Source organism: Vespula vulgaris, chromosome 11 (genome assembly GCF_905475345.1).
Source record: "Vespula vulgaris chromosome 11, iyVesVulg1.1, whole genome shotgun sequence".
NCBI lineage: Eukaryota > Metazoa > Arthropoda > Insecta > Hymenoptera > Vespidae > Vespula > Vespula vulgaris.
Genome location: NC_066596.1, coordinates 2,047,501 through 2,063,076, shown reverse-complemented (window position 1 = coordinate 2,063,076; position 15,576 = coordinate 2,047,501). Strand labels below are relative to the sequence as shown.

At 34.2% G+C, this 15,576-nt stretch overlaps 2 protein-coding genes across 8 annotated transcripts in view; one reads left to right on the top strand and one right to left on the bottom strand.

Moving 5' to 3' along the window:
* Positions 1 to 15,576, bottom strand: part of LOC127067684 (alpha-(1,3)-fucosyltransferase C) — a 105,650-nt gene that overhangs the window by 67,515 nt on the left and 22,559 nt on the right. The window lies entirely within an intron of this gene.
* Positions 1 to 15,576, top strand: part of LOC127067682 (lachesin) — a 243,913-nt gene that overhangs the window by 226,237 nt on the left and 2,100 nt on the right. For all 7 annotated transcript variants that reach the window (XM_051002914.1, XM_051002917.1, XM_051002913.1 and 4 more), the window contains 2 exons: positions 4,280 to 4,364; positions 9,393 to 15,576. The exon at positions 9,393 to 15,576 is cut by the window's right edge and continues 2,100 nt beyond it. In XM_051002914.1, the coding sequence (XP_050858871.1) occupies positions 4,280 to 4,364; positions 9,393 to 9,435 (128 nt within the window). In that variant the 3' untranslated portion in view covers positions 9,436 to 15,576. The remainder of the gene's footprint in view (positions 1 to 4,279; positions 4,365 to 9,392) is intronic.

The following is a 15,576-nucleotide window of genomic DNA, read 5'->3' as shown; positions in this document are numbered from 1 at the left end:
ATACTAGACGCGCACAAAAGTTTATAAAAATATTTCAATAACGAAATAAAATCGAAGGAAGATGCAAAATATTCATTATATATACTTGTTATAAATAATAATTACTAAACGTAGTATTACGTTAAATATCAAATTACTATCGTTGTTCCTTCTTAAAAAGAATGTAACGTGTAATTTAAAAATGAGAGATTAAGAAAAACCCGACGAGACAGAGAAAAAGACAAATGAAAGAAAAAGAGAAGAAACAGACAAAACCAGATGCGAATAATTTGATTGAACAATATTGTATTATTAAACAAAGTATTACAATAAAATACAATCTAATTATCGTATAAATAACAATCATAATCACTATAACGTTAAACATGAAATTATTCTTTGATCGTTCATAAAATCATATCAATCTTAAAACCATCCTTTTTGAAAACAAAAAAAAGGACTTTCCGAGAGTATATCTAAAAATATCAAAAAATTGCTGAGAGAAAGGAGGAGAGAAAGAGAGCGAAAGAGAGAAAGAGAGATGAAGAAAAAGAGAGAAAGCGAGAGAGAAAGAGAGAGATAGAAAGATAGCAAAGGTAGTAAAGTTGAAAGATCGCACGAATGAGGATGATTCTCGTTCGTAATATACGACGCGTGTTGAAGGACGTAAACGCGAGATCGTATGATTGTCGCGTGGCAAAGCTGAAAGCATGAAAATCGTTGAAAAAAAAAAGGGAAAGAAAAAAGCTCTCATTTTTCCCTCTCTCCCTCGCTCTCTCTCTCTCTCTCTCTCTCTCTCTCTCTCTCTCTCTCTCTCTCTCTCTCTCTCTCTCTCTCTCTCTCTCTCTCTCTCTCTCTTCTCTAAACCAAGAGAAACGCAACGATGTCCTTCGAATACATACATGCATATATTCGTACATAGATACATACATACATGTATTAATACATACATACGTACACACACACACATACACATACACATATGCGATTTGTCCTCAAAAATGGTGCACTCGACTAGCATAGCAGCACTCACTGACGAACGAGTTAGCGAATGAGCTCTAGGTTGATGCCAGCATCCAAGTGCACTCCGCGAATAATCGCGCCGTAAAACGTGACCCGAAACGCGTGAACCCTCTCCTCTCTACTTTCCCCTCTCATTCCTTTTCTCCTTTCCTCCTCTCTTCTTTTTCGAAGAGAAGCATACCAAAATATATATCATATCTACAAGCTTTATCTTCAACAAGGTGGAAAAATGTTTTTACGCTTGAGAATCCTTCAAAGCGCATCGTGAGTGCTGATCGAAGCGAGAGAGAGAGAGAGAGAGAGAGAGAGAGAGATAAAGAGAGATAAAGAGAGATAAAGAGAGAGAGACAGAAAACATCTCTCGATCTGCGAGCTTTTCTCTGACTTTTGCAACACGCGTCTTCACGAATTTTTCTTCTTTATTACTTTTCTGTCTACTTTTTTTCTGCTTTTTTTTATCTTTGCCTTCTCTCTCTCTCTCTCTCTCTCTCTCTCTCTCTCTCTCTCTCTCTGTCTCTCTGTGTCTCTATCTCTCTCTCTGTTACTACTTTAATTTTACGAAAAAGAAATTAGGTAGATGGTAGATGCATCACCAAGAAGGTAATTACATACTTACTCGGAATATTCAGCAAAATTCAAAGTATCATGTAAAGATTAAAGTAAAGAAGCTTGTAAGTATATGTACGTATAACTCTACCTATATAAACACACGTATATTTATCAATGAAAAATTTAATAATATAAAAACTTGATAGCTTTAATAGATCATTTGTTATAAAAACTCTTATCACCCATCATCATATTTCTCTTCAACAAGCTACGCTCATATTTTATAATATTCGTTCTGTTTCCACTCGGCATACTATATAGATGGCCCTGAATGTGAAGGGTCAGAAATTTCTGAGTAGGTGATGTCCTTCGTGTTTTCTTCTCACGATTTCCCAAAAGGCGTGAATGGCCCCTGTTTTCTCTCTCTCTCTCTCTCTCTCTCTCTTTCTTTCTCTTTCTCTCTTTCTATCTTCTTTATCACGTACATATAAATGTGTATATATTATACGTACGGTCTAAAGCAGACCGGATACAAATACCGTCTTTAGCCTCTGACATATGTACTTACGTGCGTATATATAGAATGAAGAAAAGAGAGAGAAAGAGAGAGAGAGAGAGAGAGAGAGATGGAAAAAGAAAAAAAAAGAAGTTGATAAATGAATGCGTGGTTAAGGTACGTGAGGAGGGAGGCGAGAAAAGCACATCCTTGTGCTTCGTGTTACTCGAAGGAAGAAGAAAAAAAAAAGAAAAAAGAGAAGGGCTAAAGACACCTTTGGGGATGCCAAAAGGGAAAAGATGTCAAGAAGAAAGGAAGATCGTCGAAATACATCTTGATCCTGTGATCTTGATCCTCTTGCTTTTCACTTGGTGAAAATTGTTCGGTTATATAGAAAACTCGGTCTCTCTCTCTCTCTCTCTCTCTCTCTCTCTCTCTCTCTCTCTATCTATCTATCTATCTATCTATCTCTTAACCTAGAAAATTAATTATTATTATCGGATAACTTAATGCGTTACTGTTGCTAAATTTGTAAAGCGTATAATACCGTAACGTTGAGCGATTATAAAATGTTTCGGTGGAACGATAAACCGTATTAGGTTACCCGCGAGTTCATCGAATGAAATTTAATCCCAGATTATATTATCTACCCGTTCGTGCAGTGCTTTGTTCGTTTCACGTGTACTACAACTTGTGAGTACGTTGAAAATATTTTCTACGTTAATACGTTGAAAATTGTGCATGAAATTTTTTTTTTATTCTCTTTGTTTTTTTCCCTTCTTGCTCCCTTTTTCCTTTTATTTTATCCCCTTCCTCAACCCCTCTCAAACAAACAAAAAATGAACAAAATTTTCCAACAATTCTCCCCGAATGTTACGAGAAAATAACGATATATAAATATCGCCAAATCGCAAATATGCAATTATTTTGCTACACTCTCTCGTCGAATTTTATGATATAAAATAAATAAATTTTGTAATATTACCAGGAATGGTAGTATCTACATAAATAATATAATACTTATTATCGATATCGTAAAAATCAATATTTCATTGTAAATTGAAAAAACATGAAACGATAAGGAATAGGAATATAATGGGGAATATCGTTGAGAATTGATAAAGCAATTCAAGAAGAAGTAATGTACATCGGTTTCGAGATTTCCCAAAAAGAAATTCTAGGTTGAAATTGGCCATCGGATGGAACAGCAAAGGGTTGAAAGGGGTGGTCGGGGGAGAGAAAAGAGAGGAACTCGTTGTCTCGTCTTTTTTGCATTAAAATTCAGCCGTCAGATCCTTTGGTATGCGTTCGAATCTGGGTGACGTTTCTCTTTCCCACCCTCTCAACACCTAACCGAATACTTCGAAAGGATTTTTGCTGCTCGTACGAGTCAAGTTAAGCTCGCTTTTGCATTCAGTGACATCGTTCTCGTCGGAACATCCAGCTCGTTGGTACGTGCGATATGAAAAATACATAATTCTTGGAGGAAAGTGCGAATAATAGCTGTATCACGTCCCAGCTGCTCGTACCGAAGTATCGTCGTCGATATTTTAAAAGCGAACGAGAGAAAGAGAGATAGATAGAGAGAAAGAGAGAGAGAGAGAGAGAGAGAGAGAGAGAGGACACAGAGCCCCTATTTTATTTTGCGATATAATACTCGACTCCGTGTCGTCCACGTCGCTTGACATATTGGACGTGATAGGGTGTAATCCGTTATGCCAAGCTTCGAGCTTGCGAACGGAGATCTAGAGCCTCGATCACTCTCCTTCTTCTCTTTCTCTCTCTTTCTCTCTCTCTCTCTTTTTCTCTCTATCTTTATCTCTGTTATACAACATAGAGAAAACAAAAAGATAGCATATATTTATAGTTTAAAATCACTGATCTATAAAAAATCTTAACACAATGAACGTCCGAAGGTAGCGAAAAAGAAAAATGAAAAGTTTGACTCTAATCTATATATATATATATATACACGTGTATATTTGTGTGATATATATTCATAAAAGTTAACCATCATAAATGAATTGATATTTTAATTATAGTTTTTATCGCATTTCTTTTTCTTCGTTGTTTTCTAAAAATTACAATTCCATTGAAACTGAGTAATACTATCTATAATTCTCGAATGAGAACTTAACGAATTGTTATACCTATCTTATATCATGTTCTATCATCATTCGCGAATTCTCGAACACGAGATAATAACACGAGAATATACTGTTCTTGTTTCAGGAAGTGCATACATCATCAGATGGAGTGCACCGCAGTTGATGATCGTTGCGGTACAGTACATACTCACTGGACCGTACATGCCACCGTACGTACCACAAACGGCGAATTAAGAACTAATAATACATCTTCGATCGGGAGAAGAGAAACGAAGAGAGAATGAGAAATGAGGAGGAGAAGTAGAAGGAGGAGAAGGATGAGGAGGAGGAGGGAGTGAAGGAAGGAAGGGACCGATTTCTGTAGCCGAATTAGTTCACAACCCAAACGCAATTCGGCAATGCTCAAATCGATCGGCAATTCAATTTCGAATCGGTGAACTTTAAACATTAAGTCGATTAAACATCGAATTACCTGTAATTCGCGAATTGACCCACGAGTTTGATTACAACCACCCAGGAACAGTGGTGGCCGAATTACCACAAAACGATAATTATGTATGAAAGCGCGTCCGTACTTCCTGATTACATTGGCTTGTTATACCTACATCGAGACTATAGTATAGTATACTACGCATTCGTATAAATTACAAGGTAAATTAGAACGAAATTAGTAGCTCGCGTTCCTCGCTATCTCGCAGATGGTAGATTATGAAACGAACGATATCGAATAATATCGAAAAATTTGTCCAATCTAAATCGATATACCATTGCCAATCAACATTCTCTTTTTTTTTCATTCATTCATTCATTCCTTCATTCATTCATTCATTCATTCATTGATTTCATTGATAACACGAATAATCTGATTCTCGTTGAAATCAATTATTAGTCCTTTTAAAGAATAATTTGATTTGATAAGAAATATTCGCAAAAATGAGATTTAAAAAAAGAAAGAAAAAAAGGAACAAAGAAAGAAAAAATTAATTTCGTTAGAGTATCGTATCGAAACCTATTCGCTTTAGGAATGGATCGATACGCGACGATGAATCCGAAAGGTTAATTTGAAATTTCGCTTGTTATATCTACATATAATGTCGCCCCGGAGATATATTAGTGGAATATTAATCGGCATCATTAGTTGCACGACAAATTGCTCTATCGTCGGACCAACGAAATGGGACAAGAACGCAACGAATGGATTTACGGTGAAGCTCTATCCCGTGGAAATATATGTACTTATACATACCCATGTATATATATGTATATATATACATATACATATATATATAACTTCAAATAAACTCGGCGACGTCGAAAAGCATGTCACCGATCGATTCGAAGCGATTTTGCAACGGTTTAATGGCACGCTCGCGCGCACGTGACATTTATTAAACCACATTTTGGGATTGCAGACGTCCATGGAACGTAAGCATAACCGAGAGTCGTGGAACGTCGTAGAACTAGCTTTGATGTGGGGACAGTGTGATGTACAGTAAAGCTCGATTAACTTAGCCAATTTAATTGAAATTCGAACGTTAGATCTTCCATTAATAGACCGATCAAAACGGCACTTTACGTCTTATCGTTTAATGATATGAACAAACAATGTTCCGTTTATATATCAGATTTTCCCTTAGATAGTTGCGACTTTTTCCTTTTCTTTCCTTTTCTTTCCTTTTCTGTCGTTGTTTTATATTGTATTTTTTTGTTTTTCTTTGTATGTCTTTTTCCGCGATACCAACACAGTCATATTGGATTTACGATAAAACAAATGGCGTGCGAAATCGTGTTAGAGTTGTACAACGTTATGTCGAAAAGGACGATTTTGTAACGGCGAAAACGAGGAGACAATGGGAACAAAACTTTCTTTCCCTTTTTTCTATTTTTTTTTCGTTTTTTATTTATTTTTTTTCTTCCTTTTTGTTTCACGAAGCAGCGTAATCTATTTCGATCTAACACGCGCGGATTCTATGGATTAAAAATCCAACATGGCGGTGCTAACTTTCACATATTCTAAAACTGCACGGAAACGAATTGGAAACTCGCGTTTTTTCTTTCTTCTTTTTTTTCTTTTTTTTTATTATCTTGACATAGATACTACGCGAAATTTGTATGCAAGCTGTCGCGATAATATTCGGTGGCGCGCGCATACAATGCACACATACACACACGAAAAAATACATATTCGAAAAATACGTTCAGTTGGATGAAAAACTTTTTATACATGCCGATTTTCATTGTACGTCGACCGGATAACGTATCATGGCGGCAATCGATGTAAAAAAATTTTCCCAAGTTCAAACGTACGCGAATTCTTGATACGATGTTTTTTCCCTCACTTTTTTTCTCCTCTTTCTCTTCTTTCCTTTTTTCTTTCCTTTCCTCGGAATCATTCGACGCAAGTTTAAACCAGAGATGATAGAAAACGTGATTGAGGAATAATGTAAAGTATTGAGGAGTTTCGTAGAAAAATCGTTGAAAAGCGTTCTTAATTTTCGAACGATTGACGAACGGCTTCGAGTTGAAGTAAAGCAGCTTTCCCCACTTGCAATTCTTGCTTCGCACGAAAACGTACGGGATACTTTCGGCTAAGCTCCGCTTAACTCGAGCAATTTCATTTTATCCGTAGTATAGTATTAACAGTAGCAATAGCAGCAGTAACAGAAGCAGGAGGAGAATCATTCGTAAGTCTTACATCGTTAAAATCTATCCGAATCATCGATCGGTGCCAAATAAATGCGATGTAAATGGATAAACGAAAACGATGAGCGAAAAAAGAGAGAGAGAGAAAGAGATAAATACTATAACGAATGATTAATTATTAATCGGTAATAAAAAAGAAAAAAGGAAAATGAAGAAAAAAAAAAAGAAGAAAAAAGAGAAAAAAAGAAGAAAAGAAAACGGAGAATATAACTTGACCGTCGTAGAACAAACTGAAACTTGGAATAGTAGAAGATTTATAATTTACATGAGTTGGCCTCGATGTTGAGTCTTAAAATTGCGATGAAACGTCCAAGAGGGTTGTGTCTTCGACGTAAAAGGAAAAAGAGAGAGAGAAAGAGAGAAAGAGAGAAAGAAAGAAAGGAGAAATGTGATTAATGCTACGTCACGCGCGAACCTTCTCTGTAGTCGCGTATAATATTCCGTGCTTGAACGATATCGCCTGGCCGGCACGTTCGCGATAAAACGAAAGCGAATATTTATTTCTACGAATTCAATTATTTCCCTATAGAGCAAGTATGGCTATCTGAATGTGTTTTGTATATGTGTATACGTACATATGTACTATACACATGCAAGAGAGAGAGAGAGAGAGAGATAAACGGAGTTAAATCGACCATCCCAGCTTTCCGGTTCGGTCCAGCCAACTGAGAGTTTATTCTCACACGGGCCACTTCGTCGTTTTCCATTCGTGAATCGATAAAAAAGGGTGGAGAATACATAGTTATCTGTGTATTTCGTTAAATTTAGAACTACCATACTATTTCTTTTCTTCTCTTTTTTTAAACATAACTGGTAATATTACCTCTTTCTATATATATATGTACATATATATGTGTAATGTATGTATGTATGTATGTATATATATATTATAGCATAAAAACTTTCCGCAAAGAATTCCGCAAGAAATTTTTATTCTCCAGTTTGAGAAAAGCCACCTCCCTTTTAATCCACCTTAGGCGAACGTCGAACACAACTTGAAATTCTTCGTAGGAGGTTTCTTTTTTTTTTCTTGAACCCACCCAACCCTTCGTCTAAAGAGAAAAAAAAAGAAAAAAATAAAGAAGCATTCGCCGTTTCGGGTTTTCTTCTGCTCCGGCTGGTCATGCAACGTTCTTAGGGATAGAAAGAAAGAGAAGGAAACCGGTATGAAAAGTTTCGATCGCACAAAGAGGGCTTCGATAAAGTATCATTCGGCCGGAAAGTCTCCGGCAGAAAGTTACCAATCTATGGGAGAGATTGAAAAGTTCCCTTTTATGTCGCCCGTTGAAATACGAAACTTTCTGTAACACGTACAATGTACATATATATATATATATATATGTATGTGTGTATGAGTGTATGTGTGTGTACATAGTGGAGAGACATAGACATATACAAAACTATCCGGAAACAACGAAAGAATCGCAAAGATTTCGAAAAATAAGAGGAAAATGAAAAATCGACCGATTTGCATAGATCTTTTGCATTTTTTTTTTTTTATTTTCCTTTTTTGTTCTCCCTGCCCCAAGTAATATACCATTTTATAGATTTCATTGAAAAAAAAAAAAACAAGAGAGGAAAGTTTTTTTTTTCAAATACCTCTTCTAGTCGTTTATATTAATGTTCCGGATAAATAAAACGTTAAATACGGTAAATTTCGTTCATGTAAATAACATATTAATCGTTTTGATTACACGATGACTCGCGGAATACAAGTATCGATATCCAATCGAGTAATCGATCAGAAGTTTACACGAGACCAACATCAAAACCAATTACGCGAACTACCTTTACGTTCAAGTACATAAATTAGTTAGTAACAAGTTTGTTGACCGTTCTCCACTTCGTATACGAAAAAGCAATTAAAAAAGTATGAAAACAGTTTTGTCTTTTTCGCTTCTATTCGGTATCATTTTGCAGATTGAACGAACGTAATCGAGAGAGAAACACGAACGCAATTACAGAGAAACCACCTCTCTGACCTATAAATTGTTCGATTCGATATGTACCGATAGCTTAAAGGAGAAAAAAATATATATATATCTGTTTCAAAAAAAAAAAAAAAAAAAACAAACAAAGAAAAATCAAATAAAAAGAAAATGGACCAAGATAGCCGAGTAACAAAATCTCCATTTTTTTGTTCGCATATCTCAATTAAAATAATTCCAATAGAACGTTCATACGACTGTATCGACCTATCAATTTCTTCCTTCTCCGTCTAACATAACTTTTTCAACTTATAAAATATTTTTCTTTTCCATGCTAAAAAATTGATTTCTATCTCTTTTTAATTTCTACATTTGCATATGTACATATGTATGTATGTATGTATATACGTAAAACAAAGCGTCTTCTCTTTTTTCTTTTTTATAAAATTAACGTAACACTTTCTCAAAAACTACATTTTCGAAATTACAGTTTCGTATGATCTTTCTCTCTCTCTCTCTCTCTCTCTCTCTCTCTCTCTCGTACATATACACATAATATACATATACCTACCTATAACATACGTAAATACATGGATATGTATATAGATACCAACATGCATACGTGGGATTACGTTTAAGCGACGCGTGAGCGGCCACAGTCTACGGTAAGCGAGGCGTAACGGAGATACCGCTCCGTGACGTCGTTAAGCGCCGGCATACAACACGATTCCACGCAACGAGACGCACCGCCGCCGTGAAACGACACCCTCTCCCTCATCTCTCCACTACAACGTTGCTCTTTCGATGCTGAAACTTCGGATCGATGAAAAGAGAAAAAGAGAGAAAGAGAAAGAAAAAGAAAGCTTTTTCGTGCATTCGCCCATCCCCTCAAGATTTTTTTCTTAAAGAAAATCGACGTTACCGACGTTTACGAAGGTCGGTAAAAATGGGACGTAAGAAGGACGAAGAAGGGAGAAGGGTGAAATGGGGGAGGAAAATAGGGTAGGGGAAAGGTTGTGGGCTACGGATAAAAATGGTTGCTCGAATTTAAAGCGGGAAGAGTTTTACGACGCTGTTAGGTATTAAACTTGAAGGTAAATCCTGATACAACTCACCCCGCACGAATTTATGTCCGTATTCATTATTCCAACAATAAAAAGACGCTCCCTTAAGGAATTCTCCGCTTCTCGAACCGACGGTAATAAAACCTTAGCTTCGCTTTACGGTCATTCACGGAAAGATCCTAAGATTTTCTCCATCCACCCACTTACACTCGGGAACGATGTAAGATATATTTAACTCTTCGAAGTGGAAATATCATCGATTTGTCATAAGATCTCTCTCTTTCTCTTTCCACACACACACACATATATATGTATATATATACCTAAATGGTTTGATTTTGATTTCATTTAACTTCTTTACAAACTTATTTCCAATCTGGCCAATAAACCTAGAATCTACGTTCTAAGGGAAGAAATTTTCAAGGAGACTTACCGAAAGGATAAATTTCATCGTAAATGAGAGTACGCATGAAGCATAGCAAGGAGAATCATAAGATTCTACGGTATTTCGGGAACAAGTGGTATTATCGTTTTATGCTTTGTTTCTATCCTATCTCTCTCTCTCTCTCTCTCTTTCTCTCCCCTTCCTTACCCTTCCTCTTTCGCACTTCTCCTAATTACCTCTATTTCCTTGAAACATAAACTGCAGTGAACAATCCCCATACGCATTAACGAATTCACTTGTGCATTAATTAAACGTAGCTTCCGATAAGAGAGAATGGCTTGATCTCAAAGTTAAAATTTATAAAAAAAAAAGAACAAGAAGAAAGTAAGAAAAAAGAAAGGGAAAAACCGATACACGTTTTTCGTCGTCGAAACGATTTAACACGAAAATCAAGAAAGATAAATTCTACTACGATAAATAAACTGTACATAAAATATAGTCAAATTTTTTTCAATCAATTTTTTGCTATATACATATACATATACATATGTATATATGAAGAAAATTTACACACAATACACAAGCACATAGCTCTAAAATATTATGGATTCATGCATAACTCGGTATAGAGTAAAAAAATTTTCATTTCTTCCAAAAGTTCTATAACATTTTTTCATGATAGTGATTGCATAATACACTTACAACGATTATGTCTAAAAAAGAAAGAGAAAGAGAGAGAGAGAAAGAGACAAAGACAAAGACAGAGAGGAGAATCAGGTGCGATGAAATTTTCGAATGACGCAAGGGAGTCTTGTGGTTCAACGAGCTCGATGTAACACAAGTAGAGAAGGATGAGGATCTGTACTGTGTGACGAGAAAAAGAAAAAGGGAGATAGAAAGAGAAGGAGGCAGATATAAAAAGAGGGAGAGAGAAGGAGAGAAAGAGAGAGAGAGAGAGAGAGAGTTAGTTGCTATAGAAGGGTAGATGGAGGAAGAGGGATCCCGTTACACACAGTCTGTATCATCATTTTGCGATGTACTTGCGAGCTTTTCCCGCCTCGTTTAACACGGCCCATTCATAATAAGATGACGGCCGCAAAAGTATTGGCTCTTATCGTAAAGCACAAAACGCGTTACCACGCTAGAGATCCTTCGACCACCGATTTACCAGCACCGTTCTACCAGCCTGAATATCTATTGTCAGGAATTACGATATACCTACAGTCTATTCCATTCGGTCAATATTTTCTCGGTTCCTCTGGCGGGTTCTCGTAATTACCTGATTAATAAATATAACGAAAGCAATCTCCCAAGCTTGAAATCGATCGAAACTGGAGAAAATAAGAATAAGTACAACGGACTAATCATTTTGCCATTTTCTACTTTAAATTTAATAGATTCCCTTTCTACTTATCACTTATATGTATCTTCAAACGCGTGAGATCTACTTTGGGATATTAAACGGATAGTGGGAGGAGGAGAATTACGAGAAATTAATGTACGTTTATTGGATAGTTAGATATATATTCGCATACAAAGTTTTTTTTTTTATTATTTCCTTTTGTACGATAAATCAATTAGTTATATTAAGTTCGATGATTATAATATCGACAAAATACATTATCTACATATTTTATTCGCCATCCTCTTGCTATGTTACTTGAACTAGTAAAAAGCCTTATTTCATATATTCATATCGACATATATTTCTAATTATGATCGATAAATAGCATTTACGCGATGAAGGAACATGCAAAAATCTCATTCCTATGCATTTATCTCCCTCCCTCTCACTCTCTCTCTCCCTCTCTCTTTCTCTTTCTCTTTCTGTCCAATTTGCAATTACCAAATTGATTCGATCGTTTTACCAGTAACATATCCGACTAAAAATAACGAACAACCGAAGCTAAATTTCACGGACGCGAAAGGATACGAAAAATGTTTTATCATTGGTGAATACGCAAACGTAGCATACGTGGATTTCAGATATATCAGGAAAAAGTATGTTTTTGTTTCTTTTTATTTACAGTATACTACTATTTCTCCATATTCGGCGAATGGTGGCGAATAAAAACGTTAATTGAAATAAATGTGACCGCTTTTTCGCCAGCGATTATTCTCATCTCCCCTACCTCCTGATTTCAACCACCACCCTCTCGCCCATCCTCCACTTTCACGACGCGGTCGATACATCGTACAATAATCTCGATTGACCATTGTGTTCGCCTTGAAATGGTCTACGTCGTACGTGTTGGAAAACGTGTGGTTTGGTAAAAAGAAAAAAAAAGAAGAAGGAAAAAGGAAAAAAATAGAAAAGAAAAATAATAATCAAAATATAGAAGCTGTAACTGATACTTCTCCTTCAATATCAATTTTCATTGGAAACATTCCTTTTTCATATTTTTATCGTACAAATAATTTCGAAAATAATCGTCTATAGAAATGACAAAATATGATACTTTGTAACAGTATTCGCTTATTCGCAATGAATAACGTATGGTTTTCTTCAAAAATAAAAAATAAATAAATAAATAAAAAAGAGAGAGGAAAGAGAAAAAAAATAACAAAACTATAACAATACGTTTTCTCTGAGATCACTTTTCATTGGGGGAAAAAAAAAATTATTCTTTTTTTCTATCGTCAATAATTTCAACGATGCAGTGAATATTTTTTTCTATCATCAATAATTTCAATTACATTGAAAAACAAACAAACAAAAATATCGAAACACGATATTCTCTTTCATTTATTCATCTCTTTCCCATTTAAAAATCATATTTTCAATAAATATATTAATCTAAGAATATATGCATGTACCTTAAACACAAGGAAATTATAATCACTATATTTCACTGTATATATATATATATATATATACACACGTACACGTTGTATATATACATACACGTTGATTGGACGTTTGCATTAACCAAATTTATATCGGATGCCAATGAACGAACGCAATAGTATCATTTACCGAGGCCGACCAGGCCAGTTAATTAATCTCTAAACTATATCGAAAAGGACGGACGTAGCTATTCATAATTCGCGAATTATAATCGCATACGATCGATTATTGTTTCGTGTTATGTATGTCCCATGGAAACTGGAAATCGCGTTTTCTCGCGTTTGGCCAAGCCGAACACGGATATTCTTCCTCCGTCGTAATAACGAAAATATACAGGAAAAATCTATTGCAAAAGATAAACGATTTCCATCGACTGATCCAAAGAGATGCAAAGAGAAAAGAAGAGAAAGAAAAACAAGAAAAGAAGAATCACGTAAGAACACATAAAACAAGTTGAAAGTATTATCGCTTATACTTTGATATATATATTATATATATATTATGATTATGATTACTATGATGATGATGATGATTATTATCATTATTATTATTATTACTATTATTATTATTATTATTATTATTATTATTTTTATTATTATTATTATTATAGAATTATAATAACAATTATTATGAACATTGATACTATTATTGTTCTTGTTATTATTATTATTATTACTATTATTTTTATTGTTATTATTATTATTATTATTATTATTATTATTATTATTATTATTATTATTATTATTATTATTATATTCGAGAAATTTAAATTAAAAAGTGCATGAAGTAAAACGTTTACGCATGCACAAATGAATGCTCTATAAAGGAAGTTTATAAATTTTAATATATTAAATCGACCGACAATTTCGGAGGAGGTTCGAACTACGGAAATGGTAGAAAAAGATACAGAGAGAAAAAAAGAAAGAAAGAGAGAAAGAGGGTGGAAGAAAAAAAGAGAGAGAGAAACATGAAAGTGAAGTTTACTTTTCCGAATTTTTATTCGTTCCTCCGATCGATCGTCGGATACGTCCGGACGTAAATTGTAAGAGATGTAAGATGACTTACTGTAAATAATTCGATGTATAAACCACGTTTCGATCGTTTGTATGATATACAGTGTGAACGTATGTACGTGATGGTGGTACTCGTGTATGTACGATGGAATATAATGTACGAAAAAATCAATTCCATCGATCGAATTCACTTGGACGTCAACGTGTTTTGTGTATGTACATAAATTTTAAGCTCTGATAAGTGCCAAATAGAAATCATTTATCGTCCTCTCTACGCAATACCGTCTGATATAATCGGCATTACTCAAGGAGGATACTCGATATGTAAAATGAAGCTAACTGTTCCAATGAGCACACGTTTGTTTTTCGCTGTTAAAAAAAAAAAAGAAAAAAGAAAGAGAGGAACACGCAAAGTAAAACAAAAAAAAAGAAAAAGAAGAAGTCTACACATATGCGAAGCCTAATATCGATGATTGCTTTTTTTATATCTTTTTAATTTTTTATAAACATTTATACTCGACGAGTACTTTTAATATTGCAACATTTGATCTCAATCTTGCCAAAAATATTGTCCAATCTATTAACACGTTGAGTAATCATGCTATTCGATTAAAACTATTGAAATTGATTTCATTTGTTTATTGTAATAATTAACAAATGATAAAAGGAAGAATTAAAGTATGATGTTAAAAATAATAATCATATGCAAAATTATATACTTATCAATTTATGCGTATTAGGTAGGTACTCAACGTGTTAAACGTTTTAACAAAATTCACGTTCACTCGATGCTCGATAATGAGCATAAAATAATTTTATGTATGTATAATCATCTCTATACCTACTTATATTTTCGGATGATTGTACACGCACATACATATATACACATACGCATACACATACACATATACACACCTCAGTGTCCTCGTGTAGTCTCATAATCGCTTGAAAACTCGATAACAGTCGTAGATGATTCAAGAAGAATAGAAAATAAAGAAACGTGTTTCAACGATTCTAATATGTTACTAATCAATAGTATTTACAATACAGTACCATTAAAATGATAAGTATTAAATAAAGAATTAGACAAATCAGTGTGCTTTTCGTTTTGAAACGAGCGTGCTTATAATAATTAATCGTCGAGACTAGTCATTATAAAGAAGCACCATAAGTCGTGGATTCGAAAGTCAATCGATTTAAACATTTTTCAAGATTAACATTAACATTAGGATATATCATAAGTATGTTCGTTTTTATTTTAATACTATAAATATAATAATATTAATATTATTATATGCATTATAAATTATATCGTATGATTTATATAATATTAAATGTCAAATTTGTATCCGATAAAAAAGATTTTAAAAAAAGAAAAGAACAAAAAAAAGAAATGACCATTTAAAGGATAATATTAAAGAGATAAAAATTGCTTATATCCTACATTTTTAAAATAAAAATAAAATTAATATAGGTAAAC